Source organism: Ruditapes philippinarum, unplaced genomic scaffold (genome assembly GCF_026571515.1).
Source record: "Ruditapes philippinarum isolate M1 unplaced genomic scaffold, ASM2657151v2 ctg6975_1_1_1_1, whole genome shotgun sequence".
Lineage (NCBI taxonomy): Eukaryota > Metazoa > Mollusca > Bivalvia > Venerida > Veneridae > Ruditapes > Ruditapes philippinarum.
In genome coordinates, this window is record NW_026863786.1 from 81329 (window position 1) to 104067 (window position 22739).

At 31.6% G+C, this 22739-nt stretch overlaps 1 protein-coding gene across 5 annotated transcripts in view; it reads left to right on the forward strand.

The window, feature by feature from the left end:
- The first annotated feature begins 1662 nt into the window (after nt 1-1662).
- The window catches only part of LOC132723333 (flotillin-1-like), a 34612-nt gene continuing 13535 nt past the window's right edge, over nt 1663-22739 (forward strand). For 2 of the 5 annotated variants that reach the window (XM_060708014.1, XM_060708016.1), the window contains exons 1-5: nt 1663-1817; nt 6700-6775; nt 10209-10299; nt 16438-16581; nt 18057-18176. In XM_060708014.1, coding sequence (XP_060563997.1) covers nt 1772-1817; nt 6700-6775; nt 10209-10299; nt 16438-16581; nt 18057-18176 — 477 coding nt within the window. In that variant the 5' untranslated portion in view covers nt 1663-1771. Of the gene's footprint in view, nt 1818-6699; nt 6776-8695; nt 8787-10208; nt 10300-14333; nt 14425-16437; nt 16582-18056; nt 18177-22739 lie in introns of all 5 variants that reach the window. The other 3 variants (XM_060708018.1, XM_060708015.1, XM_060708017.1) reach the window with 2 other exon arrangements.

Sequence of the window (22739 nt, forward strand, 5' to 3'; positions counted from 1 at the left end):
ATTTTCAGATTCATTTAATGAAAGATTTCTCTGAAATGTTAACACTTTTGCTTAAAGAGACAGGAATTTGCATTGGCATTTGATTTGTTTTTCAAAGACTTTCTTTTCCTTGTTGTGTTTCTTTTCTTCTATTGATATAAACTGCGTCTGATACGGTACAAGTATTGCTGGTCAGTATAGGTGGTTCTCTTAGTTTGTGTGGTAATGAGGAACAAATTGGTCAAGACACTCGCTTCGAGCGACATTCCTCCATATTCATATGACTGGATAAAGAATTTTACGGAGGCTTTCCACTACCATCCGCGAACACAATCACACCAAGCCTATAACAGTTTCAAGTTTGCCGTTTGGGGAGTTCTTTATTGCATAGTTTCTTTTTTCTCGTTTTTTTATTTACATTTTTTCTGCTTTGCCCACTATCTGCTTTTAATGGTATCGTTTTAAAAGTAACAACTTTAGACCGTGACAGGCAGCTGGTTCTTGTGCTTCAACTCTCTGCAGTTCACAGCCATTCATTATAAACAATTAATCTGAATGTATCCTTAAACAATTTGATGACTTTTCGACTGTATAAATGAATTGATAAAACTGTTATTCGTGATAATGTACGGGCGAAATAGATATTTTATTGGATCGATGGGGTTCTGTTTTTATTTATTTATTTTAAATTTTATTATCATTATTATTCCTGAATCATTGACCATTATAATAAATAATTATGACTGTAGATCTGCAAAATTTTCTTGTAGCAATTGAATTTAAATGGATGGATTAGCTATGAAGTACGTAGGTTCTGCTATTTGCAATCTTTTTAACCAAATAAGGGTTTACCTGCGTACGTCTAGTCTGAGGAAATTTGACAGTAATTTGGGATTTTAGGAGAGATGTTTATAAGCGTTTGTTTATTACTATTTTTATCGGTCAAATGCTTGGGCATGGATATATCAAATAATCTCTCGTGTGACGAGCACAAGTATAGATCAAACAAAAGGCAAACCAATCCCTTGACTTAATTACGTAATATTACTGAATTTAATTAAAATATGTGGTAATATAGCGGTAAACTCAGAACCCCTTAAGGCTATGGCATGAAAGACATACATTTTGTTCGACCACAATTAGAACAACTAGAATATGCAAGCTAATCATCTATCTGAAGCCAGTGTCTGAAAGACCCTGCTGAAGCTTAAGCCCCCATATAGTCAAACTCAAATTCTGTCCAAAGAAAATTTGCGCGTTAGGTCAAATCTGACTTTTGGCGCACATCCAGTGTTACTCAGATGCTAGAGTGATTTAAAACTATCTAAATAATTCTCATTTGTCCAAAGAACAGTTTTCCACTAGTAGTGTTTCATTGTCCACAATTTAACCACTTCAATATGATTTTTAGCCAAATTAGGCATAGATCTCACCATAACAGATTGACATATTGCTTTTTACATAAAAACAACACTTTACACAGCCCATTGTTTATGTTGTATGAACATAATATTTTATATACGTCATCTATAAATTTAACATTTTAACTTTTTCTCAGATAGGTAGACAGGTAGGCAGGTTCTGGCAGGTGTGTAGCAAAACTAATTATGATTCCGGATTACGGGATTTATCTTACAGATTTTACGGATGTGTAACGTGCTTTACCAGAATATACCAATATTCATAATTTAATTTTGACCAATGAAATTTACGTATACTATGCAGCCCGTGACGCGGAAGTGAGGCCATTTCGCAAGAAAATTATTGTTTATTTCGAAAGAAAACAGCGAAAATGGGCTTCGAAACGTGTGGTCCCAATGAAGTGATGGTAGTTTCAGGTAATTATTAAAGCAATTTGTTTTATGCAATGTATTGCTCTTTTCAACAGGTACGATTATCGAATTCTTAACATGCTTAAATTTTAATTTTCTTCAGCATCTGCATCTGTCAAATTATGTTGCAGGTTCGAATTAGGTCATTTTAGGGCTGTAACAATTCACCAAATGACACCTCGATTCTGCTTTTTTCGATTCGATTCATGTCTGATTACTAGTCTCTTAATCTGACATTCTGTTGATTTGCTTGTGAAAAAATATTGGCTTTAGTTTACACATATCGGCATGTCATGTGTTTTGACGCTCATCTATTTTGACGCCATTTTTGTTTTGACCTAAGAATTGGTGAAAACGACCTCGTATGACGTCATAATTTGCTGACTGCACTGCAACCATGTATTTACAACGTATGACTAAAACATTTGGAAAGACAGAGCCATTTAACTAAAAATACTTCACCTTTATCAAATTTACTGTATTTTTTCAACTCTTTTTTTTTTTTATTTATTTTATTTTAGCAACAACATAGATCACAGTTACATAATAAGATATATATATAAATAAATATATATATAAAATAACAGTTTATCCAAATTAAAATATCATTTCATATTAATAATAAATAAAACAAATTTAGTTAATGACTGAGATCAGATGAGGCATAGGATAAATGTATTTAAAAAAGAAGCAAATGAATAAATTAATAAAATCACATTTCAGGTTAAGACTACAATAGTCAGAATTATAATTATCACAGAATATTTCATAACTTAAAGTTACTGATAAACATGATATAAAAGAAGTAAAAGAATTTCAATAAAATTTCAATACAAGGGTTTTGTTAAATAGTGATCTATGGTTACAAGGATAGCCCATACTAATGCCAAATCAATCAATGTTTATGCAAGCCTTAATTTTGCAAATACAGCCTTTGAAAAATCTTGATCTGCCCTTTTCTGTTTCTGTCCTCCATTTTAAAATGTCTAATGAGTGTCATGTGACCAAAACTTTGCAAAGTGCCCTTAATATTCACTGTTGCAAAAGGTGTACAGCTTATATTGTTTGAAAACGTTAATTGGTTTTTAATTGATACCGAGTAAAATTCATAATGGGTTGATTATTGTATATAAAGTTTAAAAAAGAAAGAAAAAAAAATCATTTCTTAAATCAACATATACATATCTTTACAACACCTTTCATTTTAGATATATTTTTCAGCTCTGTCAGCCAAAAGCAGATGCTATTCATCAAGATTATTGGTAAATACATTCAAGCTTAAAGAGACAGGTGCACCTATTAAGACGACTGCCAGGGTGTATGGCATTCCCAAATAATGGACAGTTTTATATGAAATAAAATATAATTTTAAGTTTTCACAATGTTGTTACATTAAATGTTAGCTCATTTAAAAACTTCTTTTGCTGTACATATTGCATTACAGTGAAATATCCTTTAAAAATAACCACCCAATGAAAAGGCGTCATTTCATATGACTGTAAACAACAATGGATGCCTCCAGGGTCAGTTTACTTAAGTACAAAACTTCAGTGATTTTGAACTTTTTACAAACATAAAAAAGGTTTGCAGTGATAAACAACATGTCATAGTAACTTTATATTGTTTTTTATTTAATGATCAAATTAAATATTAAAAAATGCACTAGTTAAACAGCTTAAGGGCGTCAAAACTAATGACTCTAGGATAGTTTTTTCGCATTTCTTAAGTTTTATATTGGCTTTAGTTTAAACATAGTTTTTTCGCTTTTCTTAAGTTTTATCATGGACAAACCAGTTCTCATTCAAACCTCTAAGCATTCAAGAGGTCTTTAAGTATAAATAAAACTTACACTTTAATCTTCATGTAACATTTCTGTAAAATTTGGCTGAAATTCAACAATGAAAAAAGCTCTATTTCCATCTTGGAAAGGCACAAGTCAACCCTCTTTTTATATGCCCGAAAGAATTTCGGGCATATTATGTTATACCCCCTGGCCTCCGTCCGTCCGTCCGTCCGTCCGTCTGTTAGCAATTTGGTTTCCGGAGCATAACTTAAGTTCCATTTGGCCCACAGTATTCAAACTTCATAGGATGATTGCCCATATTGGGTAGAAGACCCCTATTGATTTTGGGGTCACAAGGTCAAAGGTCAAGGTCACTATTAGCTAAATACTGAAAATGGTTTCCGGAGCATAACTTAAGTTCTATTTGACCCACAGTATTCAAACTTCATAGGATGATTGCCCATATTGGATAGAAGACCCCTATTGATTTTGGGGTCACAAGGTCAAAGGTCAAGGTCACTATTAGCTTAATACTGAAAATGGTTTCCGGAGCATAACTTGAGTTCCATTTGACCCACAGTATTCAAACTTCATAGGATGATTGTCCATATTAAGTAGAAGACCCCTATTGATTTTGGGGTCACAAGGTCAAAGGTCAAGGTCACTATTAGCTTAATACTGAAAATGGTTTCCGGACCATAACTTAAGTTCCATTTGGCCCACAGTATTCAAACTTAATAGGATGATTGCCCATATTGGGTAGAAGATCCCTATTGATTTTGGGGTCACAAGGTCAAAGGTCAAGGTCACTATTAGCGAAATACTGAAAATGGTTTCCGGAGCATAACTTAAGTTCCATTCGGCCCACAGTATTCAAACTTCATAGGATGATTGTCCATATTGGGTAAAAAACCCCTATTGATTTTAGGGTCACAAGGTTAAAGGTCAAGGTCACTATTAGCTAAATATGTAAAATGGTTTCCGAAGCATAACTTAAGTTCCATTTGACCCACAGTTTTCAAACTTCATAGGATGATTGTCCATATTGGGTAGAAGACCCCTATTGATTTTGGGGTCACAAGGTCAAAGATCAAGGGATTACTATCACCTTTAAACTGGAAACAGTTTTCGCTCAATAACTCAAGTATTAATCGAACTACAGCTGTAAAATTTTAAAGGATTAACAGCTTTATACCCCTGACGTCTTGGTGTCCATCCGTTTTAGCATTTTTACTAACAAGATAACAACTTGATGGTGGTGCTTTGAAAACAGCAACTGCATATATACATGAATGTTCTTCAGCTATAAAGGAGGATTGCTTTTTGAAGGAGGTAATACTGTATTTAATTCCAATGTCTTCCTCACGAAAAGAAAGAGTACTTTCGGGCATATAATGCTCCGCCTAGCGGTGCTCTTGTTTAAAACTTTATTTTCACCAATACACCCATAAACACTCAATATGAGCTACGTAAATAACCGAGGTATATCGAGTGAAAAAAAGAGTTGTTTCCCTTATCTTCTAGTAAAATCAAAATCTCTTATGCTAAAACAATACAAATTAAGCCGTTTTTAAAAGGCTAACAAGCTTGTTTTGATTAAATATTCGATTTTGAAATTTATAACACCAATGGAGAGCTTTGGATCTTGGCTTCGTAGTATATACTTCAACACATCTTTTGACACCAAAGTATTTATATTAACTGTCAAACATACCATATGTCACACCATTTCAATTTTAACATACAATTTATAAAATTATACAGTGAGATGTGCAAATGAAAAACTATTGATATGAATAGCCTGTCTTCTGCTAGTTTGGAAAGTGTTTATCCATGTATTGCAAGCAAGTAAAAAGTTTTTATCTAGTTAAATGGTATTTGCGCATGTTAAACAGTTTAACTTTAAAGTATCAACTAAAAGCAGATTTTACACAGGTCAGAAATTGTAATCAAGCAATCATCACACACTGTTTCCGGTTTCAAAATGTCATGAAATGGCAAATATTATGTAATTATGTCACAATTGTTGGTGCTTTTTTTCACAAATTGAACAAGCCCTGGCCCTTCACAATATTGACAAAAAATGCCTTACAAGTTACTGTTTGTTCTGACTCCTATCATGTTAGTTGTACCTACCGACTTTGGACATGGCATGCTCCCAAAACATATATATATATATATCATAAATGTTGCTGTGTTTAATTCCTTACCCTCACGAAACCTGAAGCATTGCTTTGTCCTTTACAAAATTTTTCTTTTTAGGATTTTTTTTTTTGGATTTTTTTCTACTTTGACATTTGAAGCCTTTCTGATTTGCTTACCAAAAAGACAAAACAACATGCTCACTTATTGTTTGATTAACCATTCAATTGAAGTGAAGTGCAGCAATAGACAAGCCAGAGAGGGACTAAAACTTGCAATTTTTCCTTGTTTATTTTTGTTGTGACTTGAATTGAAATTTTTGTATTTGACAGCAGAATCAAATTGGCACCAACAAAACTGGTTTTCGATGCATCAGAATTGCACCTATACTGACCTCTAGTCATTATAACTTAATGTATTATCATCATCAGGATTACTTGGGATGATTTCATGATGGACGAAGCCAATGTAGTGAACATACATGATATTGAATTTTTCAACAATACTTAACATTCAGCACATTATCGATAATTATCATTTTAATGTCACAAAATAAATAAAATAATTATATAAATAAATGTTGAAGATTTGTTGAAGTAATATGAAAGTCCCAATTTTTTCCCTTATATATATTCTTTAATTAAAACCATTATATTAGTCTAATATATCTGTATTGATTTTTTTTATGTGTTGAAGTTTTTATGTGGTAGGTAAAGAACAATTCTAGAGCATTTTACCATCAATAAGTCAAAGTCCATCAATTAATTTGACACCTTCAGTCTTTGAAATTATTTCACACCTTTCCTGACCGCAAAGATGATTGCTGATCAACTTATATTCCTGAAGTCATACATGGTTGAATACTTTGTTCACAATTGCCTTGTATTAAGGGAGCGATTGCTCATGATGACAAAAACAAGTGAAATAAGTGTGAATACTAATTAGAACATGTTTTATATTTAGGATGCTGCAGGGGGCATTCAGAGTATATCCCTGGAGGCCGAGTGTTTGTCTGGCCAGTTATTCAGAAACTACAGAGGTATGTTGTTTGTTGTTGTAAGAATTTTTGGAACTCTCTGATGTAAATTTAAAGCATTTTAATTGGCTGTTTTATATGTTAAAAGATAGATATAGAATTTATATTCCATAGACTGTTGCTAAAGGAAACAGAGGAATTATTTCAATAAAGGTTTGCTGTTGTTAAATGATGATTAATCAATTAGTTATCCTCATTAATGTTTGCTTATTATGAAATTTAGAAAAAGATTTTGAACAACCAAGCTTGACTTATTACATAGCATCTTTGATGTTGATAACTTAAAATTGTATGATTATTACTGTTTGTTCTTTATTAAAAGCCGAGCCACTTTCTGACATATAAAAAGTAAAATGAGTGTCTGACCAAATTTACAGTGATTTATAATAAATTTTAGAAAGTTTGACCAAATTAACACATAGCTAATGCTTCCACAATTTATAACCGTGAGTAAAATTACTCTAAAACATTAAATATATTTTTTTATATTAGACAATTTTTTATGCTTTTATTATGGACTTTAACTTTTAACCCTTTAGGAAATTTTGACAACTCCGAGACCTTGAATTAAATTAGGGAATATATGGTATTCAACACAAATTTTGTATAATCGCAAGTTTGAAAAAGTTAATTATTTATCTTTTATTGTTTAAATTTAAAAAATGTATGAAGTCTTCTGCAGTTTTTTTTTCAAAATGTAAAATTCTGAAAAAATGTGGGATTCAAACTGGAGCTATTATTATTGAATTATAAAATTTTGAGAGCTATGTACATGTATGTATAAATATATTAAATTTCAAGCCAATCTGAGTAGCCAGTAACTTTATGTATATACTTCAATGATTTTTCTACTGTCATGAGATGGACTGTATATTATATATTTATTTTTGTACATAAACTTTTGGCAAACTGCCATAATTTGTATCATATATTTATTACTTATGTCAGCATCCATTCTGATATATGTAATTAATACAGATATTTTATTACTCTATATGGTTAGGAAAAATACTGTTGACAGGTAGATCTGCAGTGATTTTTTGAGCCAAATTGTTAAAGATCCATTCTTTTCAAGTGGTTCATTTCAATTTCATTGTATTTTTAAACAAAATTGATGTTGTATATACAAAATTTAACATAAACTCTTTTTTTCCCCCTGTTTTGAATTTTCTCTCTGCAACACAATTTCCCCCTGAAATTTTATATTGGACAACTTTATTTTTACGTTGTTTTATAGGATCTAAACCTTGCATACATATAAGTTTATCTATGTAATGATTGGTACACCTGAAGAAAATCCATTATAAATATAATTATGCTTTATAAATGTTACTTAAAATAAATATAAATTGCCAGTTTGCTGATGGCAACAGAATTTACCAATGGTACCAGTACTTTATAGTTTCAGGATGCAGACATGCGAGTTGTTTTATAAATTATATTAACATCAATTTAACATTATAATCTAGATAGAAGTAAATATGTTCTCACTTAAATCTTAGAATACAAGCAGCCAGCATTATAGAGGCTGGTTAGTTTTTATAGAGGGGCTTACATGGCTGAGTGGATACTGTTGTTGACTTCAAATAACTTGCCTCTTACTGCTGTAGGTTTGATAACTGACAGAGGCTTTGAATTCTTTCATTTGAGGAAGCTATCCAGCTGGCTTAAGCTGTTACGAAATATCTATGGTTCTACTCAGGTGCCTGCTGGTGCCTGAAATTATGCACAAAAAGACACTTGAGGTCTTTCTCCACCAGTAAAGCTAGAAATTCAACAAATGACCTATACTGTCTGTGTTTGTGCAATGTATAACCCAACCAGAGAACAAAGTTTGTATTTCTGGCCCTTACTGCTGGCATTTACAGTAATTATTTTAAGACTAACATGTTGTTTCTGTTGCTTTTCTTTGCTGCAACAAAGAATGAATTTAAACACCATGACTCTAATGATCGAAAGTCCAATGGTGTATACTAAACAAGGGGTAGCAGTCTGTGTTACTGGTATTGCCCAAGTAAGTTTAAATTCCTCATGGTTATTTGTTGTTTCTTGTGACTGAATAAATAACAAGTAAATCAGTTTTATCACAACTTTTTTGGAACCAGATTGTTATGGAATTATTTAAGTCATTACCACAGCCATATAGTACAGCTTTTATGGGAAAACTTGAATTTTTAGTAGTCCAAGGAAATTAGCCTGTGTACGTTATTGGGTCCGGTTTTACCAAATCCACCTGCTTCAGTTGATTTTCATATTATGTTACACTTTGACCTTGAATATTTTATACTAGCAAAGAAAGGCAGTTAAATTTATATGTAATTTTTGTTTTTCAATATATTTGAAGACATTGTTAAAGATTTATTCAGTCACAGGAATTAACATATATACAATGTGGCTGTCATCAGAATACAGTGTTACCTGTATTGTATGTCCCCTGTATTGTTGTATCTCAGTGTTATATATACATGTATGCACAATTGGCTGTGTGGTGTCACATAGACTGCTTATATTTCAAGATTTTGGTTTTCTATATTTTAATTTTTTTTTAATGAAAAGCATGGGTAGTTTTAGGTTGTTATTTTGAAAATTTACATACTTTTAGGGCTTGGATTCATAGATCACAGTAGATGTACTTGTTATAAAAAAAGAATTTGAATTAAGAAATAGTAACAACAAAAGCACTGAAGGGCATTTATTAATTTAATCAGTCATCCAGCAAACATTTAATGTTTGGGGCTTATTGGGAGGTCACTATTCTGCCACATGGTCTAAAGTTATTTCATTGGTGCCAGCATTGGCATTGTAATGTCACTCTCTGTTTAAGTTTTTGCATGCAAGTTGGTATCATTCTCCAAAACTACTAAAGGCAAGCAGTTTAAACTTCACACACTCATTTGAGAGCATAAAAGGAGGTCACTTATATTCCAAAGGCGATAACTCTAACATGGATTTTGACAGAATTAATGCCCTTTTTGAACTTTCTCCAGACTCTTGTTTTACTATCAAGCACTGTGAATAGTCAAGCATGCTGATGTAGCAGCTTTTGTCTTTATAGAGACTGTGTTGAATTTTATTTGAAGAATTTCATAATAGATTAGAACAACCACATTTTGAAAGATTTTAATCTGATTTGGTTTAGGATGGTTGTGTCAAGCCCTGTAGGTCTGTATTATATTTATAGTATATACATCAGTGAACTATGTTGTTGATAAATTTTTGTTACTTTTCAGCGTCTGCATTCTGACCTTGTTATTATTCGATTGGCAGTGCAGTTCTCTTCATTGCATTGAAATTAGTGCCTATGTTATGCATTATTTCTCCACACATGATCCTTCCACTATTATCTTTTAGTCTTGCTGTGTCATCGCAAATAATAATGGCAGTTCAAAAATGGTTTTCATGTAATGTAAATGTGAAGAATATTGTTGATTTTCAGACTCTCTTTAAATACTATGACCTTGAACATTACAAGTTCCGAGGTATACACCCAGAAGGGTGTTGCTGTCTCAGTCACAGGTATTGCTCAGGTAGGGATACAACATAGAGTTGTGAAAACCAGCAGAGTTAACCTTTATAGCTTATTCTAGGGCTGTGAATTATAAATAACTAAATAGCTTTAAGCTTGGAACCATCAAATTATAATATTATTATTTGCTAAATCTTGGGCTATGGTTTTATTTAATCAATTGTTAAAAAAGTTAACATAATTGGAGCATTTAGAGGGATTTCAACAACAACAAAAAAACAAAAGTTGAATAGTCAACTGTATAAGAACCTGGACACACTGCTCTGCCCAGCTGTGCGGTCTGACCACCTGCCTAGTGGCAAAAACTAATAGTATATTTGACAAAGCAGTGACCATCTAAATTTCAAGTTAACCGTTACTAAGGAGGTTTCATTTACTTTGCAGCCATACCTTTATTAAATTAATACAAAATAAATTTTCATAATTCAAATTCGTAATTCTTGTTTCAATTTATTTTCACTCAATAGTCAGCAAATATGATTACACTTAGGTGTCTCAATTCACAGCCCTACATTTTATTATTATATTAGTTCAATTTTCATATTTCACATAATGGTGTTCATACTTTCTCACTCCTTTGTTAACATTCTAGAATCTCTCTATTCACAAAGAGCTAAGGATACCCTGGCAATAACCAAGATCTTTCTAAAGGCATTAGCTTTCTGGACAGGCTAATTTGTTTTTGTTCTATTTTTTTCCCCATTGAAATGAGACAAATTGTTAACTAGAAATACATGTATGGTACATTTCATTATATGATATTTAAAATTCATATTAATTAAACTACAAAATGAAGAATTACCTAAGTTATATTATAAGCACACATAAAATAAAGGATAACTAATAATGAGCATGCATAAGATAAAGATAACTGAACTAATGAAATATAAGCAGCCACTGCCTGTCTATACAATCATACTGTAACCTCAAATCCTATAATAATTCTTAGATCACTATCAGTAAATTCCAGATTAGAATATATAGGGAGACTGCCAAGCATCTCCATTGGTCATGACCTGGTCATGTAAACTGAAGCTACTATATGTCTAAATGCTACAAATTTTCCCCAATAACACTCAGAGCCAAAGCAATTTTCAGAATCTTAACCTACTAAGTGTGTTTATTGGATTTGCCCTGCTTTGTATTTTGAATAGTCCATTAATTCAGTATCAAAATACAAAAATTACTGAGTAAAGCTACCAGCAGTAAAGCCTCGTCAAACTGTACTCACTACTGTTCTGCTGACAATAAAGGCAAATTACTTTTGGTTTGAACAGGTTGAGAGTTAATTGGTTTAAAATGGGGATAACAAAATATAAATACATATTGGGACAAAAATTGGGACAAAATATACATACATATTGGGTTTTATCAGTTTTAGGTATATTCTGTGTCCAGTTGTATTGATTTTGCTTACTGAGAAATGTTTTTTCTGTATTTGGTGATTTAAAGGATGAATGGATAATAGGCCTCAATGTTTACATCTCTCCTTTGCCTACAGTAACAATGCCTTTTCACAGATTTTGAAAATTTGCATACATACAATGTAATATTCAAGAAGTTTACTGATATTCCAAAAATATGTCTACTCTTATTTGCAGGCTTTCCCTTAATATAATGACTTTGAGCATAACTACAAATAGAGGATGTTACACTAAATTGGGAGTTGATATTGAAGTTACAGGTGTGGCCCAGGTAATTTAAGGGCCATGCATGGAGGGATTGCTGCATGATTACATAATAATAATTATATATTATGTTACATGTACCATAATCTTGATAAGAAATCAATATCAAAACCGACTTGCTCATGAATTTTGAACTTGGTAGCCAATTACTAAATAACAGAAAATTGAAATTTGAAATTATTATTTCATTTTGATACCAATATACTTAATAATGACATTTTATATTGGCCTCCATATAATATTATGTTAAATATATCTTAAAAAGTGCTCAATTGTTAGTTTTTTTTAGCAAAAACATTCCCAACAAATCTACACAAGTATAATTATATAGTGATTCAAAATTATGAAAATTTTAAATCTCAAAATACACCATTTTGAGATACTTTAATCTGTTGTTATTATTGTTATTATTTGTTTTTTTTCTATATATAAAATGGGCAAATTAGGTTTGATATGGCATATTAAGACTCTATAGTTTATCAACATATATTATCATGTCCTGACCAGAAATGTTACAGCATTGGTTCAAAATGGTTGTAATTTATACTAAATAAAGTAGATGTAATAATGATATTATATTTTTCTCTGAACATACAATACAGGATGAAGTAACCTCAGCAATTTCTTTAACATAACATAACAATTTAACATAGTGCATTGTCAAATTAATGATGTCTTAAATTTAAGTTGTGGGAAATCCAGTAGGCCCTGTCTGTTTTAATGTAAATTTAAGATTTTTTTTTTTTTAATACATTTATCTTCATATATATGACTTTCTGAATTATAACAACAAGATGGCCCCTTTCATGAATTTATACAGATGGAAAGCATATAACACCAAGTAAGTGACAGTTAAGGACCCCACAGTTGAATTTTTGTTGCAATTAAGAAACTTGAAACCTGTAATAGTTACTCAGGTTTACAAAACAAAAATAAATGAACAGTTTTAAATGAATTGTTTTGTTTTTTGAGTCCAAAAAATGATATTGACTATTTTGGAATTGTTTTAAGTCCCAAAAATATACTGACTAGATGCATGAATATACTGAGTTGTTTGAATTTATGGGAACAGTATAATTATGTAAGGACAGGCAGTAGAAAAAATAAAACCTAACAACTAACCTCTATACACTGTAATCTAGAGGTGAGATGTTGATTCTGTTTTATGTAATTATGTATTACATAATATTATATAGATTTATATCAAATATTAATACAGAACATGGAGAAAACAATCAAAACCTTAAGTTTTTCTATGTGTAAATGAATAAAAATTATAATGTATAAATGAATAAAAGTTACAATGCGTATATTGGGGAATAGTACTGTGTCTTTTGGAAGAGCACAGTTTTGTTATAATTAAAATATAATTATTAATCATGGCAGATCACATAAATGGAATATTGTTGTTGATTATTTTAAACATGATACAGATGTTATATCATCTTCCTAAGTAAAACAATGAATCATATCTCACCTCATATTCTGTATTCTGTCCAGGAAATATTTTCTAAAATCTGCATAGTATACAAGAGATTTTACAGGGGATCTAGAAATGAGTTGGTCAGCTTGTTAAGTATGCACTGGTAATGGAGTAGTGAATCTCTATATTGCATGTTGCAGTATTGCACATTCAGTTTCTCCTAGGATCGTCTGTTCTTTCTGTATGAATTCCAGAACTTTGACAATATTTTGTTAAACGTCTGCATGCAGTATTGCAATATTACACTTGAGTTGACACCACTGTTAAACAATGACAGGCCAGCGTTTTGTTTTTTTTATCATACTTGGCTAATCTAGTTTATATGAAGGTTTTGTCATGCTGGATTCTTGTTGCCCATCTGTTAACTAATTACTATATCTTTATCTTTTCCTTATCTTCAATGACTTCACACTTGTCTCAATTTTGAAATAGTTAAACAGGTCTCTTGGTTTCTATAGTAGGACGTTTTCCATTAGTTGTTCAAGTTTGGATCAGATTATTCCATGGGCAGATACGTGATGAGGTATGTTTGTTTCTCAAACTACTTGTAGAGGCTCAGTTTTTCTCTGTTACATGTACATTATAGAGCTGGAGGTGACAGGGTTGTGTTCAGCGACAAGGTGAGTAACTTGACCTCAGCAGATTTTTTCTTGCTGTCATCATAATATTATGTTTTACTCAGCTAGAGGAACATCTTGCTGCTACTTTACCATTTTCGTAACATTTAGCATGTATCTAGGTAATAGGGGGCACTGTTGCTATGGATATTGATGGTTGCCATGGAGACGAGAGCAGAATCTATTAGACTCATTATTAAGGTATGGTTTGACAAATTATAAACAGTTTATGGTTCATCACTTTCAGACTGTCATTGAATGTGTTAACCTTGAATATAGAATCCCACAACGTCTACACACAAAAGGGCGTGGCAGTCTCGGTCACTGGTATTGCTCAGGTAGGATATCTTTTAATCTAGGTCACACCCCTCCCCTTCCCACCACCCTCTTTAACATACTGTGTGAAATAACATTCCATGGAACTAATACAACAAAGTAAGGTTTGGTTGAATACATAAATATGAGCTGTTGACTTTGTCTTCCCTATTTAGTGATTATTTATTAATAAGGTGATGAAATGCAATACATAATATATGTATAAATGTTTTACAGTTCATGATAATTTTGCCCTCCCCTTTGTCTTGTCATCAATTTTGTTGTTCTCTTGGTTATACAATTTTGGATAAATAATAATGATTGGTGATGACGATAACGGGGGGTAGTGTTCAAAGTGATAAATGAAATGGTATTGGATGTGCATATAATTATAATATTGTATCATAAGTGTGGTAAAGGAAGGTATAACCAAGATTTCTCAAAAATTTAACCTATATATTACGTTTAGAAATGGAAACTTAAGATATAATAGATATCTATATAAATATAAAATTGACTTTAATTAGTATATTTATGAAATAGACTTTTATATAAAAATCCACATAATTATTGCTGATATGTATAGAGAAAGTATATAATTTTCATTGATAACCTGGTGGTTGTAATCAAGAAATTAATAAATATAAGATTTCATCAATATGAATAGGTCAGTAAGAAATTTTTACATCTGTTTGTATGAAAATAGAGACAGATAGATAGATGCCCAGGGTTTCTTACTGGCCTGTCAGATTTATAATAAATATGAATTTATCTTATCATTTGTCATTACCATTCTTTTTAATTGAAAGTAGATTTCACTATAAGGTGTATAATATCACATTACAACAGTTTATTTATTTATTGTATAAACTGTAAACTATACTTATATAGTGACTTTATCAAAATGTACACATCAAATATTTCCAGCCTTTTATTTTTCACGATATACTAAAAAAAAAGAAAAAAGTTACCTTATTTTATGACCTTGTGATAAAATACAAGTTTGGTTACATTTTGAGCTGTTATTATAATATTGAGTTATATGAGTAAGATGTTATTGCCAGTATATGATGACTTGTGCTTTAATAAACTATATAACATATGTACATGATGTAAAACACAAGCTTTTGGATAAAACCCTTAAATATCCCTACCCATTGTTCTCAATGCATGCTGAGGTAAATAATTATATACAGTCAAATCTGTGGTCTTAAATGATGATCTGTATATACATGGATAATGTTGACTATATGAATACCATACATAGAAAATCACAACATAAAATACCAACAGATTAAAGGCCCGAACATTTTTTGTGGTACAAAACGGCTGCAAGGCTTTCCTCCCTCTGTATTTCCATACTTACGATTTCTGTTAGCACAATTATTAATTGGTTGAGTCTCAGTGATCTTAGATGCTTGATCCATAGACTTTGACTTTAAGTTGAGTCAAGGTCACTGAAGCTAAAAAATTTATTATTTTTTTCCTTTCTAGTCTGGCCATGTCTCTAGCTTTTTCGAAGCAGCTGTATAGGGAGTTCCCATTAACATTGTTGATTTGATTTCTTTTTTTAAAAAAACATACAGATATTTTGAGAAATCTCTTGTGAACATGGACTGTTTGTTTTTGGATTTGAATAGTTATAAACAGATTTGACTGTATATATTTATTAATTATTCATTATTTTAATGTTGTTTTTTTTTCAATTATTTTATTGGTTGTGTTGATTGTTAAAGGTTACTTTATAAGAAATTATAATGTCAAAATTTGTTTCAAGACTTCTATTAATAAGTTATTTTACTATAATTTCAATGATTTAGATAAATATTTGTAAGTAAAATTGCAATAGTAAAATTTATTATAATTGAACATATAAATATAGGTAAATTTTTACTATATAATACTTGATATACATGATATAAATATTTTATTTACTGCTGAAATGATGGATATATTTTTGTTTTAAAGATAAAATTTCATAATGCAACATGTAAATGTTAATAAATTTCTAATGGTAACACTTGTTGACCCTGTAGGTAAAGGTTCAGGGTCAGAGCCAGGAAATGTTGGCCTCTGCTTGTGAATTGTTCCTTGGGAAGTCAGAGAACGAGGTACGCAAGGTTGCCCAGGAAACACTTGAAGGTCATCAGAGAGCTATCATGGGAAACATGACAGTTGAGGTAAAGTTTTTATTGGCTGTATTAGGGTTTGTTTATTTAAGAAATAATATATCCCAAACAGTGATTTTATCGCTCAATAACATCACTGTTTGGAGTTCGGATCCGAGGAATTATATCACGAGGGCGTAGCCCGAGTGATATAATGATGCGCATCCGAACGACAAACAGTGATGTTATCAAGCGATAAAATCACTGCATTGGATATGTTATTTCGATTCTAACACGACATTAACAAATAAATGTTGCGGTACATGATAGTGAAGGAAAATTCCGTCTGATTTGTTTCCGAACTTATTTTCAGCGCGTCTGATTTTTAGTGGTTACGTCACGTGTATAATGATTACGTCACAGGTCTAAATATAGAACGTCAAACTGTGCATCTGTTGCATAATAACACACACTTTCTGTTCTTCTATGTTCAATAGGGAAAATGCGGGTAGTGTTAGAATGTTAATTTGTTGACTCTGGTAATAACTGCTTTAAAGTTATATCCCACATCTTTTTATCTGTGCTGTCTGATTGGAATATACAGCATTTTCATTTCAGTATAAAATATTGTTAAAATTTACAATTCCAAGTACAAAGAAGGGCAAGTAACGTGCAATACAGGAATTTGGTATCTCTGAATATGTATGCAATCAAAATAAATTCACGATCATATATATACATTTATATGATCATTATTAATTTTCTAAATATCTAAGGTTAGATTATAGACATGATCCAACTCTATGTTCAATACACAGTATGATATCAGTTAGTTGACTGTACTCAATATTTTCCTGTACATTTATGAATTATTTATGAGAGTAATCACAAACCAGTCTGCCTGTAATATTCCCACTTGTTGTATCTGGATAGTACAGAACATATAATACAGAGATGTCCTATATACAGACAGGGACATATGTGGGGAATATACAACATTACAGTAATAATAAAGTTGCCAGTCTGTAAGTCAGTTTAGACCTGTAACAGATGAATGCTTGGTTTTTACCATTTTGATCAAATCATTCAAAATTCCTTGAATCTCCGTGTTCAAAGCAGAAGAATGTAAACACAAAGAGAGTTTCATATAAGCTTTAAGCTTTCTACTCAGTCCTGAATACAATTTATATTATATAATTTTGTTTGTAAATATTGAAGAAGAAATAAATGAGCCGCATCACGACAAAACCAACATAATGGGTTTGCGACCAGCATGGATCCAGACCTGCCTACGCATCCGCGCAGTCTGATCAGGATCCATGCTGTTCGCTTACAAACTCTATAACAAGTAGAGAAGCTGATAGCAAACAACTTGGATCAGACTGCGCGGATGCAAATGCTGGTTTGGATCCATGTTGGTCGCAAACCCATTATGTTGGTTTTGTCATGACGAGGCTCAAATAGTGTTTAAACCAAAGCAGAAAAATCCTAATACAGAATTTTAGCATCATAAAGAACTAAAAATTGACATAAATTTTGTATTTCAGGAGATATACAAGGATCGTAAGAAGTTCTCTAAGCATGTATTTGATGTAGCCTCATCTGACCTGGTCAACATGGGAATCTGTGTGGTCAGTTACACACTGAAGGACATCAGAGATGAAGAGGTATTATATTTTGTTACATCTAATTGGTGAACAGAGATTTTTTATCAAGCCTCTTTATTGGTGAATTGTTAGGCTGTCTGAAACATTTTGATTGGTGTATATTGTGATCGGCTTTTAGATTTAAACCAATAATATTGAATATTTAGACCTGGTTTGTCTCATAGATTCTCATTTTATGGTATAAGATAATATGCAAATTTCTTCTATCTTATCAGTGTAAAAGATTTTTCTAAATGTTGAAGTTAATTGTCAAGCTGTCAAGCTATCAATTAAGCAATTATAAATATCTATTTAGAATTATCAAAAATGAGTTGTTAGTCCTTATAGTGTGGTGATGTAATGATTTCAGATTTTTTGTTTTAGTTGTATGGGCCAAAGCAAATTTATTTTTGCATTATATCTAGGCTGATATTTGTCGCTTAGTTACAGTTACATATTTAAGTTTAGATTTTTCCCGGATTCATTTGAATTTGCAGCTTTTGATGTTAGCTTGAACGTTAACTAAAATCCTCAAACCAAACCTATTGAAGTTCACAAAGATGCAAGTACTTAGTAACAATAGGTGTTTCAAAATATAAAATAAAATTTGAATACATATAATTTAGTAAAAAAAAAACTACAAAAAAACAAAGGCTATCACAGATCTATCACAAAGTAAAATGAGTCAGAAACAAATTAAGGGGGAAAAAATCCCAACTTTTATCTTGCCCTTTCTATTTGGATGGAGCATGAATTTTTCTAAAAGAAGAGGAAATTATTCTAGAATACACTCTTGCATCTTGGTCTATATACTCTCATTCAATGTTCTTGAAGCGACATTATGTACATTTTTGTTGTTGTCAAGTCGAGCTACCTAAGATATAAAATTATAAAATTGAAAACAATTACGGTAAAGTGATTTTGACTTTTACCTATACAATTGCCATTTACTCTTAAATTTTCATAATGTCACTTTGAAGTAAAGTGGTGAACTGTAAATCTGAATTATTAACTATATGGAAGTAAACTATTGAAATATTAACTTGTTCATTTTAAAATTTCTATACACTTTCTAGATTTTTTTACTCCTGAAAATTATTAAATGATACCAGCATATATTTGTACTAAACTTTTGCTTATATCACTTTTTTCTCCTATCTAGTCTATCAGACTTGGCCCAGAGAAGTTAAGTGTCTAGAAATAAGATATTTTGAAAAAATCCTGTGTATGCCTATTTTCTGTGGACTTTATTTTCTTTTAAGTTTTTGTCAGTGCTTGTTTGTTTGTTTGAAAATCTGTACGGCTTCTATCAACAACGGCCTTAAATATCCTCTACACATTCTGCATGCATTCACAATTCAGTACATAAAAGCATTACTTAAAAATGGTCAGTCTAAAAGTCCAGATTTTTGATTGGCCAACTTTATTGTATATCTTACAAATTGACCAATGATGTGCATTTTCTTTTCATCTAAATTTCTGTTCTATATCTTAAAAAATACACATATATTTACTCCTGCACGTATCCTGGATGTCTTCTACTACTTGGATATAGTGCTCTTTCTCAAAACAGCTTTCATTTTCCACTGTTCTATTCTTTTTCATGGCAAGATCATGTGACTTTTTGGTATTGCTTTCTCGTTGATTTTATAACTTGGGAAGCCTTTTGATGATTGTTTGTTTCCTAGTTTTTATCTAGAAAAGGAGCTGAAAAGGTTGAGATTTTTTTATTAATGCCAAAAGGGTAGGTGGGGGGGAGAGATAAAATTTTGACATTATCTGTATGTGAAGCTGTCAGTACATAGACTGACAAAACAGTGGAATGTAAGGGCAATCTGTTCCTATGAACACATTTCTATTTTCCTTTTATACTAATGGAACTTTAGAATTTAGATTGATAAGGAATATTGTTAGTTATAATTTTATATGGTCTTACAATACCAAAAAGCTAAAACAGATCTCAATTGTTTTTCCAAAACATTACAATTTAAAATAAGGTTTTATTTGTATACAAAGCTTTTAATTTCAAAGAAACTAATTACAAATTAAAGCACTGTCTTTTAGCTGGTTAACTTAAATAGGTAGTGTAGATATGCTAATTGAGATACGCTAATTGATTTTGCATTTGCTTTTTCACCTGTACACTCCTTTAATTTTAGCTCACCTGTCACAAAATGACAGGGTGAGCTTTTGTGATCGCTTTTCGTCCGGCCGTCGTCTGTCCGGCCGTCAACTTTTGCTTCAAATGACATCTCCTCATAAACCACTAAGCCAATTTCATCCAAACTTCACAGGAATGTTCCTTTGGTGGTCACCTTTAAAAATTGTTCAAAGAATTTAATTCCATGCAGAACTCTGGTTGCCATGGCAACCGAAAGAAAAAACTTTAAATATCTTCTTTTAAAGAACCCAAAGAGCTAGAGCTTAGATATTTGGCATGAAACATCTTCTTATGAGTGTCTACCAAGTTTGTTCAAATAAAAGCCCTGGGGTCAAAATTGGCCCCGCCCCCGGGGGTCATTGATTTTCCCTATTTGCATATAGTAAAAACTTAAAAAATCTTCTTTTAAAGAACCCAAAGAGCTAGAGCTTAGATATTTGGCACAAAACATTTTCTAATGAGTGTCTACCAAGTTTGTTCAAATAAAAGCCCTGGGGTCAAAATTGGCCCTGCACCAGGGGGGTCATTGATTTTCCCTATATGCATATAGTAAAAACTTAAAAAATCTTCTTTTAAAGAACTCAAAGAGCTAGAGCTAAGATATTTAGCATGAAACATGTTATAATGGGTGTCTACTAAGTTTGTTCAAATAAAAGCCCTGGGGTCAAAATTGGCCCTGCCCCGGGGGTCATTGATTTTCCTTATATGTGTATAGCAAAAACTTTAAAAACTTCTTTGAAAAAATCCCAAATAGCTAGAGTTTAGATATTGAATATGAAACATCTTCTAGTGAGTGTCTACAAAGTTTGTTCAAATTAAAGCCCTGGGGTCAAAATTGGCCCGCCCCGGGGGTCATTGATTTCCTTATATGTGTATAGTAAAAACTTAAAAAATCTTCTTTGAAAAAACCCAAATAGCTAGAGTTAGATATTAAGCATGAAACATCTTCTAATAAGTGTCTACAAAGTTTGTTCAAATAAAAGCCCTTGGGTCAAAACTGGCCCCGCCCCAGGGGTGTCATTGTTTTTAACTAAATGTGTATAGTAAAAACTTAAAAAATCTTCTTTTAAAAAACCCAATGATCTAGAGCTTAGATGTTTAGCATGAAACATCTTCTTATGGGTGTCTACCAAGTTTGTTCAAATAAAAGCCCTTGGGTTAAAATTAACTCTGCAGGTGGGGGGGGGGGAGAAGGTAATTGCTTTTCCTTATATGTGTATAGCAAAAACTTAACATCATGAAACATCTTCTAATGGGTGTCTTAATTCCAAGTTTATTCAAATAAAAGCCCTTGGGTTTAAACTGGCCCCGCTTCGGGGGCCTATATACAGGTGAGCGACCTCAGGGCCATCATGGCCCTCTTGTTTAATTTCTGACTCTGTAGATAATTGTAACAAATACTTTTATCATGAAAATAATGAAGCATATTGCATTTTAATTGGTATTGGGGGTGGGGTACTTATTGGAACCAAACTTTCATAATGTGGCTGAAAAAATATTCTGGGGAAAACTAAACAATACTAATTATGTATCCGTGTGATAGAAGCGTTTTAAGTTAATAGATACTTGCATGATTCTTTTATACATATTTTTTTGTTATGTCCAAATTGAGACCTTGATCTCCAAAAAATTCAGTTTTAAAGAATATACTGATATTTTCAATAGGTTTGGTTTGAGTGTAAAATTGTCTTTTCATTACATCATAACAAGGATATAGAAATACTTTTGTTTTTTTATGTGGAGATATTATTATATTAATTTTGAGTTCCTTGTTGTTTTTTTTATTGTTTTAGTTAATGCTATTCAAGTAACTCATTCACAGTCCATATTATGCTAATTTTTCCAATTTTGTTACAAAGTTTGTATGTTATAAAAGGGCACTCAAAGGTACACTATGGCTGACATACATATTTTGTTATTTTGTATCTTCCGGAAAGTTTGACTGTGAATGAGTTACTTTAATTTCAGTTATTGTAACTTGACTGCATGATAACTGTTTAAGGTTAAAAGTTTCAATTTATCTTTGAACAGGGGTTGACGGCAAAACTACAGTAACTTTTATAAAATAAAAAGGGCATACAACATAATTTGCGATCAACCCTCAAAATGGAAATAATAGGATACAGATTTGAATATCAAATCTCAGAAAATTCAAATGTCAATTCTTACATTTTGAAACTATAAAAATATATCTGTATTTTAAACAATGTTTACTTATAGAAAAGTAGAAATTAGTTTTGAAGAACTGGTAACATGGTTGTACATTTCTAAATTATAGCAAGGGATTCCGTATTGGCATATTGATATTCAGGATGTGACAAAATATTGAAGTTGTTTCAATTCAGGGGCAGTGACTCTACCCTATCAACTTTGTCATATTTATTACATTGATAATCTGCCCTTGCTATCTTCTTAGCTTTTTG